The sequence below is a fragment of the Neodiprion pinetum genome, chromosome 2, assembly GCF_021155775.2.
Source record: "Neodiprion pinetum isolate iyNeoPine1 chromosome 2, iyNeoPine1.2, whole genome shotgun sequence".
In the NCBI taxonomy this organism is placed as follows: domain Eukaryota; kingdom Metazoa; phylum Arthropoda; class Insecta; order Hymenoptera; family Diprionidae; genus Neodiprion; species Neodiprion pinetum.
Window position 1 is genome coordinate 41,414,889 of NC_060233.1, and position 17,503 is coordinate 41,432,391.

General features: G+C 50.5%; 1 protein-coding gene across 3 annotated transcripts in view; it reads right to left on the bottom strand.

Annotated features, from left to right (window-relative positions):
• hth (homothorax) overlaps positions 1-17,503 on the bottom strand; it is a 286,555-nt gene that overhangs the window by 88,969 nt on the left and 180,083 nt on the right. For all 3 annotated transcript variants that reach the window (XM_046610599.2, XM_046610598.2, XM_046610600.2), the window contains one exon: positions 2,689-2,837. In XM_046610599.2, the coding sequence (XP_046466555.1) occupies positions 2,689-2,837 (149 nt within the window). The remainder of the gene's footprint in view (positions 1-2,688; positions 2,838-17,503) is intronic.

Below are 17,503 nucleotides of genomic sequence, written 5' to 3' on the forward strand. Positions count from 1 at the left end.
GTTTATTGCACCGGTTTTTTCGCGTAATTGTTATTGCGCTCGAGTGAATTTGTACTTTTAGCTAACCCAGGATCAGAAGCTGGATGAATAGGCAAGAAAATAATTGCTCTAACGCGACTTTCGTTCCCTCCCCGAATCTGTCTCTTTTAACGCGTGTACATACGAACCTACTCAAGTTCACGGTTCCATTCTACGGCAAGCGTATACATCTGGATTTATTTGCATATTACAGTTTACGACCGGCGAGCGAGATGCGAGAAAGTGACGTTTGTGTCTGGCGTTCACCTGCGGATAGGTAGACACCCGAGTAACCCGCGACGAAGACGGCATACCAGATATTCGGGGTCGAAGGTTCCCTCGACGCCGGTGTTTCGGGTACAGCGCAATAATTTGTCGGTAACGAAGAAACGCGGGACGGACAAGGACGACGCCGAGGTCGGCGCGGAACTATTTGGGAAAGCCGGTATACCCGGGTGGAGGCTGTGTCTCTCCGGTTTGTCATTTTGAATCCCGCACCCGAGGAACGTGCGCGGCTTGAACGAGCCAACCCTCCGAAGTTTAATTAGACGGAAGCCCGGCATACATCATGGTTGACTTCGCTACTCCGTGCGGCAGCGACGTTTGCAAGCTCAGGTTCGTCGTCGCGTCGCCCCCGCACACATCAGAGAGCGAAGTTTCCCTCAATTATTCCCGGTGATACTTCCACGCACTGGCTGTGCGGAGTTTCTAACACGGCGTGTCTCTCGATGAGAATTGGCGGACTGCCATTCCTCACGATGGAGGATAGAAGTGACGCCCAGACGTCGAACTGCGCAGAATCTTTACACCGCCGAACGAGGAGGTGACGACCCCTAGTCCTCGTCGATTCCTCGCACTATTCGGAACGTGCGTGTATGTATATATAAATGTGTGTGTGTGTGTGTGTACGTAGGTGTACACAGCTGATTCCCGGCACCGCTCGCTTGGCTGCACCCTCGCCACCGGATTGTGGTTTTAGACCTTCCCGAGCCCCGGAGTCCTGACGAGAGCGACGGACAGCAGGATGTAAATTAAATTCATTTGATAGAACCGGAATGAATGGCTCTCGCACGCCAATCTCCTAGCACATATTTGCCGAATCGCTGCCTCTGCCTCCGACCCTCGACAACGCTTTGATTAAATTTCGCACCCTTTCCAAGGATGTTACCGGAAGAATTTCCATGTAGCGAAGTTAGACACCGCAAAGTAACGTCGTTTCATCCCTCGACGAACACGAACACTCGAATGAAGAATCGCTACCGTTAAAAACAGCCCGATACAGCTTGAATGTATAATTTCAACTCTTCCGAATTCGTAAACAGTCTTCTGGAACAAAGTTGAGGAATTGAAAAGCACCCTCGAATGTAAAATACCAGGAATGGAAACAATATTCTCAAATTTCTCGCACTCGTATCAAATACCGTTATAAAAAATCTTCTAATTATGCGTTACAAATGATCCGACAATTGTGCACGAATGATGAAGTGCGATTCTTACGTTTCAACGTTTTGCTAATTTTTCAAAGAGATGACGCTCAACTTTGCAGCTACCATTCTACCGACTCAGAACCTCGGACACTAAACCCTATTCGAATTCAAATTGATCATCACCGAGTGACTTTTAAGTATTCGAGACGAGTAGCGACAACCTCGGGTTTCTCAGTGGCAACCAACAAAGCTATAGTGAACTTAAAAAAGAGAGCAATTTAGACTCAGTGTATACATACGCGTACTTCGGAACAAACTTTCAGTTTAGATATATATATATATGTGTATATATGTACATATACGCATAATACCCGAGGAGAAAAAATAAAATAAAATAGAGACAGTAAAGCGGAGAGCATAAAACAAAATGAAAAAGGAAAAGAAAGAGAAAAAGATTCTTTCAGAGCAGACAAAGTGTTTGATCGATATCCCGGCTCTTAAAATAACTTTCCACGGTGCACTGGAAGGTATAACCCAACACCGAGACGACGTCCTGGTCGTTCCCCTAGGCTAGAACTCTAGAAGCCAACCATGGTCGTACCAAAAGTACAAGGTATTACCGGCACACGTACGCAGGCATCCGTGGTAGACCAATACACACGCGTCATCGTGCCGCGTGTGAAACAAAATCTTCGACCGAACGCCACGTGCTTGTCCGTGTGGGTCTATGCATGTACGTCGACCGCACATGAGGGGAACGCGAGCATGGATCGGTACGTAGGTTAAACCGTAAGCTTGGTACAGTTCGGCACGTCATAACCAATAGAATCAAGGGCGCGGCGTGGCGGCGGCGGCGGCGGCGGGAGCCGGAGTGTGCGACAATGGCATTAACCGTGGTGCAATACGATTATATCGCTCGGGGGTAACCTGATCACACCCGAAATCCACGGGGTGTCCAACCGGCGGAGGCAGCGTTCGGTGGCCTAATCGGGTTGGGCTTTTTGCAGCTCGGATTACCCGTGAATCATTAGGGGCGAGGGGCCCGAGGCCCGGGGGTGGAATCGGGGCGGCCAAGAACAACGGCCCTTATCCGCGCATTAGGACATTAAGTCAGCGCTGCAGGACTGATTCCCGTTTCTTCACATTCCCGCGAAACAAGCTTTTTGTCACCCCGAAGGTGCGGGATGCCTAACCTCGATCGGATCGCCGATCGCAAATCTAGCCAGCGATAGGAATCACTTACCGTTAGGTGTTGGAAGAGCCACGCCCTCAAGATGTTGGTCGCCACCTTGGGGAAGATCCCTCTCTTCTTTTGGTTCTTCTTGCCCGACGAGTCGTCGTCCTCTTCGCCCGTGCCTTCCCCGCTCCCGATACTCGCATTACTCGCGTCACCTGAAACATTCGAAACAATTCTGCGGTCAGAGATCCGTGGCTCATACGCGGGTGAAACTCAAGAATGAACGATGAGTAACGAACGCCACGCCGAGCTATATATATATATTTCCAGAGTGACGAAAATAAAAATCATCAATTACGGTGGTAAATGCCCGAAATGACGGAGTCGAGCTCCGCGCCCGCAAACCGCTCGCCTACTCTATTTCGAGCCAACTCCCCTCGCTCACTCGGTGTCGGAGTTAAGTGACTTAAATGCAAATACAGGGCGAGAGCGCAGCGCCGGGTTGCGGGGATACGAAAGGGTTGAATCTCATTATCCAGATTCGGTTGTGTCCGGCGGTGAGCGAATGGCAATGCGGAGAAGACATCGGGCTTTCCAGCCCTGTTCCGGGAGAAAACTGGTCCGCCTAACGCGAAACAAGTGGCTGGAGTGACGCCTACGAAAACTAAACAAAGAGACCAACGACACAGAGATCAACGCGGTCCGGGCACCGAGGCGAGGCGAAGCGAGCTGGAAGTGGAAGCGGACACTCGCTCCCGGGGGGTTTGGGATGACAGGTCGCTCGGGGCAGTCGGTCCCTCGCCCCGCGAGTATTCCTTGTCCAAGATTAACTTTGAATTCGTCAATAGCGGAACCGGGACTCGGGGGAAGTGATGGATCGAGCATTTTTCCATGACCGACAAGGCGGGAGGGACGGCTGTGCGGAGAGAAAACTGCGGGTGAAAAAGCCCGTCCCATCAGGCTTGCGGAACTTTCCTCCCGAATTGGCGAGCGGTGATCCCTTCGTTGCAGGAATTCTTACTTCGTTACGGTATAGTATAATATACGGTACACCTAGCACGAGAAGCACGGAAGCTGGCAAAAACCAGAGAGCTTTCGGCCTGGTGATCGCCCTCATCGACGACGTCTGTCGGTGCCGAAGACACCCTCGTGTGGGTAAATACACGAAGGTCTGTTCGGGGTTGGCGGACGGCGGACGGCTAGCGTCCCTCTGATTGCAGTTAATTTACTCCGCGAATCGGGTTAATGTTGCGTACCGGTCCTCCGCAGCTCTCGCCCGAGGGATACCGTGATCCCGTCGTTCCCACACCGATTGTCCACCACCACCACCACCACCAACTTCGCAGCGACGTGTCGTCGATAATACGACCCCCAGTACAGGGCGTCGCGTGACAGCCCCGAAAACCACCCCCTCGGCGCGGGGAGCTTTCGAATCCCAAATGAAAGCTTCTCTTGGGCAGTTTCTGTAGAAAAAAAAAAGAAAAAAAAAAAACACGTTCCCTGAGAATCGGTGACGTCGATTAGGCGCCGAGGATTCGTGCAGACAGCCCGCCGGGGATGAGAAAGAGGTTGGGCGAGGGAGCAAAGTAGTACTAGCTGCATTTACGAGTATGTAGACGCGGGTGAGAGCTCGAGAAAAAAAAGATAAGAGGCGAGAGGGGGGCCAGAAGGGCGGAGGTGGAGAGCCATATCGTCGGCGCGTTGATTTACGCAGAGCGGGTACGCATTTTTACTGCTGCGTTATAGAGATTTAAGTGCGGCCAATTATACATTTATGAGTGTCTACACTAGTCGCCGTATAGCGACTCTCAACCCTCTCCTCGCGCGCACCGCAGAGACGACGACGACGACGACGACGATTACGAGCAAGAAGACGACGTCTAGCTCTATGTTTAGCTCGATCGAGGAACCTCTACGGGGTGGTCTTCAACGAAGAATTATATCCGCCTGCGTATCCGGAAGATTCGGCAAGTTATATTAGTTTTAAGGGCAGGTGATTGGATCGCGATGAGTTCGCAGAGCTCCGGAGCTTTTCCGTTTCAACGGCACCCGGAGTCGTGCGTTTCGAGCTTTACCTTTTTCCTTTCACTTTTTTTGATTGTATTACGGCTGCGATACGGTTGCGTTTTCCTCTCCTTCTCGCGCCTGGCAGTAAATAAATGTCTCGGTATCCGGCGCTGCTTCGACGACTCTTCTTTTCTCTTCTCTTCTCTTCTCTAGCGGGGAATCGCGGCGCCGCTCGTGGTGCGCTATACGCGATGTGGAAGATTCGGGTGTCGGGCAGCGATGGGTTTATATTTAGGAACCATATGCGAGGTTATTTCGAATACGTGCGAGGCGCGCCGCTGGAGTTAGGCAGCCAGGACCAGGACCACCGTAAATATATATAGCTCCGGTTCCTCGGGGTGCAATCACTCCTCGACACCTCGGATAAGGTGCGAGAACCTCAAACCACGTTGTTTCGGTCGTAACCGGAGGCTGTGACGAAAAAAAATTAGTCACCGACTCGCCAGAATTAGATTCGATCATCGATCAAGGGTGTGAACTTCACGCGTACCTAAGTTGGGTAACCTCAACTAATTCTGAGAAGTTAAAAAAAAAAAAAAGATTGTACGAAAACCGCCATGATTGAATTGCTGGCTCATTATTCCCACGGCGCATGAACGTGAGGACGGCGCGAAAAGAGAAAGAGAAGAGAAAGAGGAGAGCGAGTTGAAAATTATCCCCTGGTCGACCTATTTTACGAGAAACTTGAGCTACTCGAGGCGTCGGTAAAGAATGCAGATCGGTTTACTTCCGTATCGCTTCAAGCCCCGCGTTCTCCCCGATTACACCACGTGGAGATCTACAGCAAGAAGCGCCAAGAGGGCAACCCGAAGCTAGCGCAGCGAGACGAAGCATCCCGACGAAGATGATCGCGCAAGCTCGTTTCTTTCGCCTCTAACAATTCTGCGGCGGGGTTGCAGAGCCGCGGCGGTGCGTTAACGACCGGGAAGCTGAGGACACAACGCGCTAATAAGTGAAACGCGGGCGCGTAACAAAGGTCGGGCTCTCGAGGCGTGCGCGAGCCACTAAATCATTCCCGAGAAACGCAACGAGCGCCTCTCTCGTATCTCGAACTGCAGCGCATCAGAAGAAGAAGAACAAGAAGAAGGCGAAGAAGGAGGCGAGGAAGGAGCGGAGGCGGACGGGAGTTGCGGCGGCCGCACGCGCCCACGATCGCCAATTAATCTCAGCGCTAAATAGTCTCGAATTAAGCACGGATCCGCGTGTATCGTCCCGGGGAAGACGGGAAGGGGGAAGTCGGTGCAGCCTCCGGGCTGCCGCAGTTTACCGCCGAAAATAGTTGGTCGCCAATTGCCTCGGGGCAGAGAATTCGTGTTGCGGTCCGTTGACCCCGATGCGCCGGGGAGTCATGCGAAAAGATAGCGTGTCCCGCTATATTCAATTCCCGCGACGGCTGCTCGTGAATCGCGTTCATGTATACGCGGAAAAATATGCAAACGACGTAGGAGCGACGGCGGGTGGAATGTTTTGTCAATGGAACCAGCCGTGCCGCTTGGCGACGAAGGATCGAGCTGCAGCGGCAGCAGCAGCAGCTAGCAGGCGAGGAGATACCGCGACGCGATCTGGTAGCGGAGGGTGACGATGACCCGGTAATTAATGTTAACTGTATCAATTCCGTCGGTTAATTCGGTGAGCGAGCTGCTGAAACCACCGAGATGGGAGATGGGATCGACGATAGAAGAAGAAATCGGCGAAGGGAGAAAATCGCGAGATATGCTGCGGCCTCCGGTGTCTCGCGAATTCTACTAATTCTGATGACGCGCGAGGTTTTCGAAGCCCGCAGAGGGACGGAAATACCGAGCGCAGCGGGACCACGAAGAAGAAGAAGAAGAAGAAGAAGAAGAAGAATAAGAGGAGCTATGCGGATTAACGAGTGTGCGACGCCGCTAGCTCCGAAGCGTGTTATTGTTATGATAGAACTTGGATTTTCGGGAATGTATCTCGAATCTTCACCGCCTCCCTTCTTCGCCCCCGCGTCGCGGTCCCTAATTCCTTCGTGTTTACACTGACGGGTGCGAACGCGTTATAGCTGTGCCACACTATAACCATACGAAACGGGAGAGCGAACGACACTTGGGGCTATCGCCAAGACACCTGCCTTTTCTCGTCAGAGAGAAATTATTATAGATCCACGCACGCACGCCGCACGCTTGCACCGCCTTGTGAAGTTCTTTCAACGACCCGAACTGTCGCTCCCTGCCTACCCCCCCCCCCCCCCCATGCCCCTTAAAAAGCCAACGAATTAAGAGACCAGACTCGACGAGCGATCACAAATTTCGTGTGTGTTTCACGAGTCTGTTTTCAAACAACCCCGAACCGCTTCCGCGCGTTAATACAACAGAGCGTAAAACCGATTGAAGTGTTAGAAGAAGAAGGAGAAGAAGAATAAGAAGACACTGGAACGAGAAAAAGATAAAGAGACACCGTAACGATGAAACGAGGAGCATATCGGACCGATGGGCGCGATAATTAATTCGCTGAAAAACGGAAGCAGAAAATAACGGAAAGAAGACGAATAATGCAAGTTGAATAAACAAATTTTTTAAGAATAATGAAACGTTGATACGCATTCGGGGAAATCGGTGCAGATCGCTCGTCGAGTGTAGATGGTGAAATTAACTCGATAAACAACGCGATTGCGGTCGGGATAGCCGATTGAACAAGGTATACCTAGGTAGTCGGGTTGATTGAGACGTTCGAAGGAGCCTCTGTGACAGTTATCTGATTCATGGACATGCCGGTATATTTTATGTGTCGTACGATCTATGAATACTGATCGATTTGCCGCGTGCGTTGCGGTGCCCCCGCGGAGCGGCGGCGGCGGCGGCGGCAGAGGGGGGCGGAGGCGGACGGAATCGATATATCAATTACCGCTGCAGCGCAACACGTGAGTAATCTAGGTGCATTCGTTAGCGAGCCGCGCGGCTGTTTCTCCGCAAATACGACCCACATTCGCACGCGCGTTTGTATCAGGCGTTCCACCGCGTTCGCCGATTCTCGAACACCATAAAAACGGCACCCACACACCGTCGCCGCAATTTTCCATCACGATTCACGGTCCCGCCGCTTTGCAGTTATTTGCCCCGATTATTGGTCTCCGGATGAACGAGAACGACGTTCCAGGGTTCGTTGGAATCGTTCGTTCAAGGTGGTCCAAGGATTCCGTCAGGCTAACATGCGCTTGTATCGGTGCAGAAAACGATGTTTTTCTCCGAGAATTCCATTTTCTTGGACCGATGGTTTTTTTGGTTCTGTTTTTTTTTTTTTTTTTTTTTTTTTTTGTTTCAGTTTTATAGAGGATTGATCGACTCGCGATACGATCGGTCCGTCTCTTCGGACTCCGGGAATAAAACGAGCTGAATAAATCACATTCTGTACAAAAGTGGAGTAATAAAGATTAAACGGTAAATAATATAGCCAGCTTCAAGTGTGTTATACGGCCACCTTGATTCTTGTACTCGTTTCATGCTGTACTTGTGTCCTTCCTTTTTCTGTTCTCTCGACGCCTTGTTCCTTTTTCTTATGTCAACGGATGTTTCCAGGAGACCGAGATCAGGAGCGTCGTAAGGTAAAAGGAATGCGTGCGGACGGGTAATGAAAAAGAAGAAGGATGAATTTTAATGCTCGGGGGAACTTTGCATCGGTAATTAGGTTTTGAGAGATGTCCGCATCGATCACGAACCGACCGTGGACGAATCGTGCAGGCCGAGAGACGTCTGCGAGTTTTTAACGTATATCGGAGACTCAATCACGATCTGGTATTTAAGGTATTAATATTCCCCCCCCAGCCGCGGTGCAGGACGCAGGAATATTCAAACCCGTTGCAATTTTTATACCGACGATGACAAAACCGGAATTATTTCTCGTATACCAGCCGCCTCGAGTTCCGTGCACGGAGCTCCGAGCAACTGAACACAATGCGATCATTCAGTCGGTCGGTTTGTTCGGCTCGAGCTTCAAAAGAACGTCATAATCAGGCCCGGAGGACATCGGGCGACCTTTTCCTCTACTCGTTGGATCAAAACTGAGAGCAAATTCCCGGAGATGAAACGGACAAACGGCCTCCCGTCACTCCCGTCTAGGGATGAGAGTGACGCAACGCGAAGGGAATCCGGACAGAGGCAAAGGCGAAGAGTCTTGGCCCAGGCTCAGTCGAACACGTCCCGCTGACAGCCGCCTCGGTGAGAGAGAGAGTGTGTCGCATTCAGCGAGGCTGTAGCGAGAGAGTTTGCGAAGGAACGGAGAGAACTCGTCGCGACCGACGAGCGGAAAACGGAGCGGCCGAAGAAACCGGGAACGCAACGCCTTTCGACCGCAGGTGCAACGATCACGCCGAGGTTTAACCGCAACCGTGTTCGTTGCCCGGTGTTCAGGGGCACGTATAGAGATTACCTTAATTAATGCTCGACCCGGCGCGACTCGCGTTCGGTGATGCGTAGCCAGAAACAACGCGCTGCTTTCTATGATAATTACAGCCAGGACGTGAGACTTCGTCTTAATTATACAGTCGTTAAACAGCGATACTAGCGCGTGCTACCGCGATACTGTCCCCAGATTACCACACGTGTCATAAATACCCTCGCGGTCTCTCTGTGTACCCTGCCTTTCCTCGCCCCCCCGAAACCCCGTCGAACAAACGGGACTTAGGGGCGGCCCCCGGCTATGTCAACACTAGGAATTCACTCACCACCGTGTTACCCGCTACGAATATACAGTTTTTCACCAGGTACCATGACTCCTAGACCAGACAATGTGATCCATTGTTCTATGCCAGATTTCAGGGCAGCCTGAACGGACGGACTGGATTCTCGGGCTTCTCCTCGAGTGTAATGACGATGATTCAAGAGGAACCTGTTCAATAACGATCTCAGTCGACGTTGCGCGTTCTTACGTCGACGATTCAGAAATCGCGAATGTCACGGCATCGATCTCTGTCTGTTTGACTTTGGACTGCGTCGAGTCGCCTCTGGGCTTCGACACTCCGAATATAAAGGAGACTTTATGGAAGTGATCTGACCCCGAGTACCTCGACGCAGGGTGCAGCGACGTTGCGTCAATTCCAGGGTTCGAAAGGGCGGGATAAAAGTGTTAATGGAAGCGCCGGGACGGCGACGTCAAAGTTGCGACGCTGCGCGATGTCAGGCGAAGACATCTGACGAGCACGTGTCCTCGAAACGGTGTTGGGATTCCGTTTTCGTGGTGCGTGTTGGTAGCGGGCCCGTGGAGAAGCGGAGATATCTGCGTACGTAGATTGAGAGAGTGGTGCATGCGGCACGAAGATGACTTTTTGTCGCCGTGTGCGGCGGCCACGTGGTTCACCGGGCATTTAAGGGTGAGGCTTTAACGTTTTAACGACTCTCGCGTCCTCTCTTTCCACATATACGTATACCCGATGTTTTTTTTTTACCCCGCTTGTGTGTTTATCTCCTCCCGTCCTTTTTGCCCGTGTTTCTTACGCTCCTCTCCTTACTCCGTCTTCGTCTCGGCCTTACCGTATCCACCTCTTATTTTCTCGTTTTTTCATATTCCACAGCCGCGCCGCCGCCACCGCCAACCGTCCACAGCCTTATTCCACGTCGAGATCGCGACGGATCGCAACGCGGCGAGATGTAGACGCCGAGATAACCCTCGCCGCAAGATTTCGAGGCTCGGGTTTCGTACACAACCGCGAGCGGGCCGTTCGATTCAACGCTCTCTCGGGCGTACTATTTTTAGTCACTCTTCGAGAATACTCGTAAAACGTAACGCTCCTCCGTTTCGTGTTGCAATTAGTGACTGCTGTACGATATAAAACCGTATTGTGGTAATATTCGCCTTTGGGCACGCAGGCGGGTATCTCGAGACACTATTTCACGCATCCGTAACTCTGCAGGCAAATTCTCACCCCGAAATAAGCGAATCACCGATCTCGAACTCGGAGGGAAGAGAAACTATACGATACACCGATTGCAAAATCTTCAAGAGCAGTAAAAATTTTACGATCACGCGTGTTCATCCATCCGGCAGAAGTCTTCGGAGAAGGACCTTTCGCGGTGTTTCGACAAGGTTCCCGCGGTTCCTCGATTCTCCGCAGCGGTTCGTTCCTCCGCTTAACTGGGAAGAGAGATTCGTTCGAAGATAGCGGCCGATCGCGTACGCGTTTCCGCGGCGAGAGTAACAAGGGGTGAGCCGAGTGTGCCTGCGGAGGATATCGACGGTGTATCATAGCTGGAGGGTCTCTCCTCTCTCCTCTCGACTCGCAACGCCGCCGTTTGTCTGGACGAGGACCATCGCCGGTATCTCGAGCTGCCTCGATGGTGTGTAGAAACGGTACACGCCGGACCGGCTGGCTGGTTTCGTTCGGTACTCCGGGGCGCTAACAAGACGGCCCGGAGGCCCGGGTGAGTTATGGGCCGCGTATCACACCCTCCGCCGGTCGGGATAGCACACATAGCTAGCTGTCGCCAGTTTTCTGGCTCATTACTGGCCGCTGGTGCCCATTTCTCTCCGCCTCGCGAAGAGAGCTGCCATAACGCGGCTGCGATGAGACGCGGTGGTCTCAGCTCCGCTCCTTCGCAGCGAGCTTAATCAATGGAGTAAGGAGATGAAGAAGAAGGAGGAGGAGGAGGAGGAGGGGGGAGAGCCGGGGATCCTGGTCCAGACGATATCAACGCCGAGGGTTCGAAGGGCGAGAGGGAAAAGACGTAGCTGGGGGAAGGGAGGGAGAGCGAGAATTGGATTTCGGAATGAGAATGACTATTGAGGCGGGGATTTAACGCGGCTAGAGAAGCGTTGGAAAAACACTACTATGGCCCTAATAGCCCCGGATTGTTTGTGTACCCAGGCACGAATCGGCTCTATAAACTGCCGATCCTAAACCTGCGAACTCTTAAATAAAACTAAAATAAATAGCGTCACGAGGCCTGCGGAGCTCAAAGCTGGCTACCACGAGGATGCAGGCGACCCGAGGCAACTCGGTGACAGTGACTCCCTGTATATCTATGTATAGATTACGCCGCGAGCTCGCTGCCACGAGCTCTGGAATCGCGTCTCGGCTCCGCAGCGGGTCCGCCGCTCGTCGTTTTATTCAAATTAACTTCTAAATAAACCGGCTGTAATCAGAGTGAGTTGTGACGGGCCATTTCCGAGTCGTCGGCTCCGGCTCTCAACAGAGCTTTTCGTCGTCGAGCCGAGTTGTCGTCTCGAAATGTACATATAAGAGATCAAATTATAATACACGGTATAGATATACCGGTTCGCACACCTGTTCGCTGCTCATTTTACCCTCACCTTTTCATCTCCTCCACGTCCTTGTTATACAGTGTTGTTTTCTCCGTTTAGTCACTTTTCTGCATATCGTTTCGGCCGCGAGATGTATAATATTGTACATTTGCATTATTTTCAAACACGAAAGTCGGCCCTCTCCTTCCCTATCATTCTTTCTTTCTTCCTTTCTCAAGTGCCGATCGATCGATCTTGCAGATATTCTCAAGAGACGATCATCGAGCTTCACCGTCGAGCCCGAGGGGCCCACTTATCCCAACGAGCAGATATGCCCACGCGTTTCTTATTCCGTGCAGTGTGCGCGAGCTCCTCACGAAAATAATATGTAAAGCGATCGATATTATGTGTTTATTATAATAAGAATAACGAAAACGAGAATTACCCGAAAGGCGGTCGGTTGTATGGGTATAATCAATTTATCACCGCGGGTGCCGGTGAAACGCGTACTCACACACACATACACACACACGCAATATTGCGTGTTAAACCTTACGTACGATCGAACATCGTGCAATTCGTGCGAAAATACGTGTATGCCGGAATTATCGTTCCTCTAAATTTTTCATCGATGAGAAGAACCGCTGTTTGTTCGTCGTATAATCAAGAAACATACAGAGAAGCCCGATAGACAACACCGTGTGACTTTGTGCGGTTGATGACACGTTCGGCGTATATAGCGAAGAAGGGAGGGAGGAGGGTAAGGCGAAGGAATGCGTGAACACGCTCATCGGAGACCCTGAAGAATTTCTCGAAGAGAGAGACGGGTTTCGGGGTCCGAAATACGAAACTAAGAGATGAAGAAGAGCGTAGAATTTCGGAGAGCCCGACGGGAACGAAGCAGAAGAAGAAGAAGACGAAGAAGACGACGACGAGCGCGGATCGTCGGCGGCGCAGCTGTTGATGTTTTGTCTGGTAGTGCATCGAGCGCATGCTGCAACGGGGGCTTTTCTCCTCCGAAGAGGAGAGAGAGCGCTATTCCACAACCGCAGAGCATAGCGGGCTCTTTGCCCCGGTCGCTATTTTAGTATCGTTAAAAATGCATCCTGCACCCTGCATCTTCAGCCCCTTTCGCCCCGCGTTTCAAATCGCTCCGCATATCCGCCGCCGTAGCGCCCGCAGGGTGGAACAAATTTCAAGGGCACTAATTTCGACGTCGGTCTTCCCGATCCCGACATCTCGAAGACGCGTAGCCTGCACGGTTTTGCCAACTTGTTTCAAATCGCGCGCACGGCAGCTCGCGAATATCGAGGTAGATATAAATCCGGGAAACTCCTTTGACCGTTATACGGCTAATGCCGTAGAGATTACGAAAAGATTAGATCGCGGATGGCGCGTAGCCTGCGTGTTTTTGCACAACGCTGGCGAGCCGACTCGGCGCAGCTATAACTCAGCCGATTTAATAACGAGATATTTCGGATTAGCGCGAGAGAGTCTCCGCAGTGCTAGCCGAGCAAGGCGAGGGTCGGCCGGCTGACCGCCGGTGGATCGGACTCCATTGCTGAGGTTCGCAAACGCGTGAGATGGCGAGGGCAGCGGCGTTGTTCGATGGGTGCAGCGCACCTCGGACCTCATCCACCCACGCGCAAAACCCCGCGCACACGGGAGAGAATCGTCCGCGAAAGGAATAAGAAGAAGAAGAAGAAGAAGAAGAAGAAGAAGAAGAAGAAGAATAAGGAGGAGATAAAAGGAAGGAAAAAGGGGGATAAAAAAATGAGAAGAAAAAATCCCGTCTGGATTTTATCATATCCTTTTTCACCCAACGGGCGCGGGCATCTTTCCCTCCCCTCCTCTCCTCTCCTCTCCTCTCCTCGCCACTCGTCTCCTTCCCTCCGCCACGTGGGTTAAAGAGAGACATCCATATAGGTGATTCCAGGCCGATCAGATTAAGATGGACAGAGAGAGGCCAGCCGTGGCCGCAGGGGTTAGAGGCGCACAAGATGGAGGCTGGTTTGATGGAATGTAGCCTCCATCGGCGGGCGTCGCGCGTGTGTGGGTCGTGCATACGCTCCGTGCGTGACGTTGCCGTGTAACGTAGGTGCGTGACTGTATGCGGCGAAGAGGAGCCGAGATTGCTCTCCCGGATGCTCGGCGCAGAAGGTTGCGCGGAGCGCGATCGGCGATGCCCGCGTCTCCGTATTTGGACCGAGATATGGCTTTTATACGGTAAAACGTTCCATATACATCCACCTCAACCGGAGATAATAATCGCGGCTCCGATTAGGAGCGAGCGGCCCTGTGATCCGCGTTTGTCGGCCTCCCCCGGCTCCGATCGACCCGCTCGCGACTCCGAGCCTCGAGGACTGAGGAGCGAGCGGAATCCGACGCTTTTTCTCCTCAAATTAATCAGGGAAACGATTCGAACTACGTTACGTTAGTACCCGTCGTCTCGTCAGGCCGAATCCCGCAAGAAACTCCGAGGCGCAGCTTTTTCGACTCGACCATTGCCGCGGTTTTTCGCATCACCTTTATGCCTCTGCGGTTACACGCACCCACGTACACACGTGTATGTGTAATACATTCACCGCAAGCATTGTGCGATCTGATTTATTCCCGCAGATTAAAGATAACCGCTCTCCATGTGCTGCGACGCGCGATGTCGGCGAACTTGAGGCCTCGATTTTCGCCGAGAAATTGTGATAAGCAGATATCGATACGACGATCAATTCCTGGTCACTTTCAGTTATCGGGACAAAAGCTTGGCCGCTCGTTGACCTCTGCGCGAATCGCCGCGTAACAGTTTTGCCGACAATTGATACAGCGTTTTTGCGACGTAATATAAGTTTGTACACCGTTGAACGCGATATTTGTCGTTCACTTGAGAAACCTGAGAACCGCCGGTTCCTCTTCTCAGCTCCGACGCGTCGTGCACAGACGGAGAGAAGGTGTTGGTCCGCAGGGAGTAGCTTTCGTGACACGCGACATGACTCGGCTCTTCGTTCGCTCGATCAGCTCACAGTCTCATTTTTGGCTTCTTGTCTACCCACCGCTCGTTCTTTTTACCTCACGCATTTTATCTCCCTGCGTTGAGCACTTCCTTGTTTCCTCCGAAACTTGACGATCCTCTTAATTCTTATCAAACGGGGATAAAGTGAATACTCCTCGAAAATCACCAGGCTCCACGCAATGATCTTGAAGATTTTTCGTCATTTATATATACACACACACATATGTAACGCAGGGATTATATTGACGGGATTTTGTAAAGATTCGGCAAAAAGAAAGAAAATGAAAGTGAAGAGGATAATTGTAACCCGATATATTTGAGCGACCGCATTATAAGCGCGCGTGATATACGGTTTGACGAACCGGCGGGATTCGCGTCGACAAGTTCACTAAGTGGTCTAATTATTCGAAAGCGCGCCATTAATAATTTTCAACTGTGCAGGACGGCAGCGGACCGCGGATCGCCTTGACGGTAGCGGCAGCAGAGTGAGCGGCATCGGCGGGTATCTCAAAGTACGTCATAAAACACGCACTAATACGACATAATCTAAGCAATTTGATTTACGAGAGTGCGGACGCGCCCCGACGACACGTAGACTATGCGTGTCGCACTCTTCTCTGCCTCGAAGAGCGTCTCGTCCTCTCTTTTCAGCAGCGGAACTGACTCGTGTGGTCCCGCTGAGCCTTCCTCGTCTTCCAATCTAACCGGGGAATATTTAAAGATAATGAGAAAAAATTAGCATCTTTTGTAAACAAGGGCCGTAAATCGATCACTTCGACGGCGTCAAATCCACGCCGTGGTTAATTTCCACGTTTGTAGACATTATGCGTGATACCTGCTTTGAGAAGTATGATTCGGACTCTTCAGCGTCACCGATCGACCGTTTCGACGCCGCACAAAAATGTGCTAAAGGTATAATGCCCTTGTCGTCGTTAAGAAACGAGTTTCCACTTGTAGAGTTGACGCTGATTAGTACACATAATTCTGCCTTATTTGGTTCCTATTCAAATTTCGCCAATAAGTTTAATCTCGAATTCCCGATACTTTCCGTAACTGGAGGTCGAGAGCTGATCTATAATAGGGATTAACTGCTAAATTAATTCAGGATCGAATGGAAAGTATAAAATTACAGAGTTCATCGTCTTCGTCCGAAAACCGCTGATGCCATCGCTGATCTGTCCCGAGTAATTCAAGACGGTATTACAAATAGAATTGAACGAAATAAAGTAAGAATACCGTATGGAAAAGTGAAACAAATAAAATGTGAGAAAGGAGTTGGAATGCAATCGATGGATGACGCAGAACACCGAGTCGCTATACGAGTGGAGTACAATCTCCGTCAACCGGACAAGATGGATTCTAACATTCGTTGTACAAAAACCCACGTTTTTACCTTCACACTATACTCAAGGAGATATAATTTTGAAGCTAGACATTATTTTCAAAAAAGTGAACTTTCCGAATTGTACTGTTTCAAATTCGACGACAGAATTGACTAACATCTTAAATGCTGATCACACAGAAGTAACTTCTTACCGTTTCATGAAAAAATCCGCGATCGATCGTTCACCGTCATTTTATTAAAATATATGACGACAGGTACGAGTAGGTAGTTCGGATTGAATTATGCGTGCGCGAATTTTGTATAATTTGAAAGAGATTCATTGCGGCGTGGCGACACGTGTCAAGCTTTGACACGAGAAGCAGTGTTGTCTTGGGTATATACAAGTAATTAAACGAAGGTGAATGAGAATGAGAATGAGGAGTAGCCAGTAGTGGTAGAAAGTAGTAAGAGTGGAACGAAGCTAATTAACGACTTGGACCGGGTCCGTTGAGATCGAGTAGCCGTATTTCACCCGAGTATATAGATTATCGGGGACACGCGAACTAATAGGGAGGTCAGGAAACAAGCCGCTCGCAAGATAAGCGCTCTCTCTCTCTCTCTCTCTCTCTCTCCCTCTCTCCCTCTCTCTCCCCCTCATTCCTCTTCCCGCACATTGGCCACGCAGTGTATAAACGTCGTTGGTTCCTTCGGACCCGCATGATAATTTGTGGCGCCTCTCCTTCTCCTCGGTCTTTCACGGCAAACAGACATCTTCATTACACGCAGTCTTTCGATAATATGAATATAAAGGTAAAAGAAAAAGGTATGGGTAGGAAACAAGCCACTTGAGCTAATAAAAATAAAGACTAGAAACACTTGTATGAAAAGTCGGGCGTAAAAAGTTAAATTAAATGCGTTTCGATACAAAATAAAATTGGGTAAAAAAACCCAAGTGTATATATATATAGAAAAACAAACTTGTACTCCTACCTGACGAATATACATTATACATATAGCTATACAATATTTATTGCGTGCGCGAGATGATTCTTAAGAAGTTCGTTAACGAACCCACACCTGGTGAAACAACAACAATAATAATGAAAATAAAAATAGTATGAATGAAAATAATAATAAGGCATCCTATTCGTATCTCAGCTTCTCCGCACATCTCTCTGTCTTTCGTATAATATGCAGCACCGTTGTAAATCACGTTATGACCACCGAACGCAAGTAATTCGTGGGGCGACGGACGGGGAGAATCGTTAATTATTCTCTAGTTT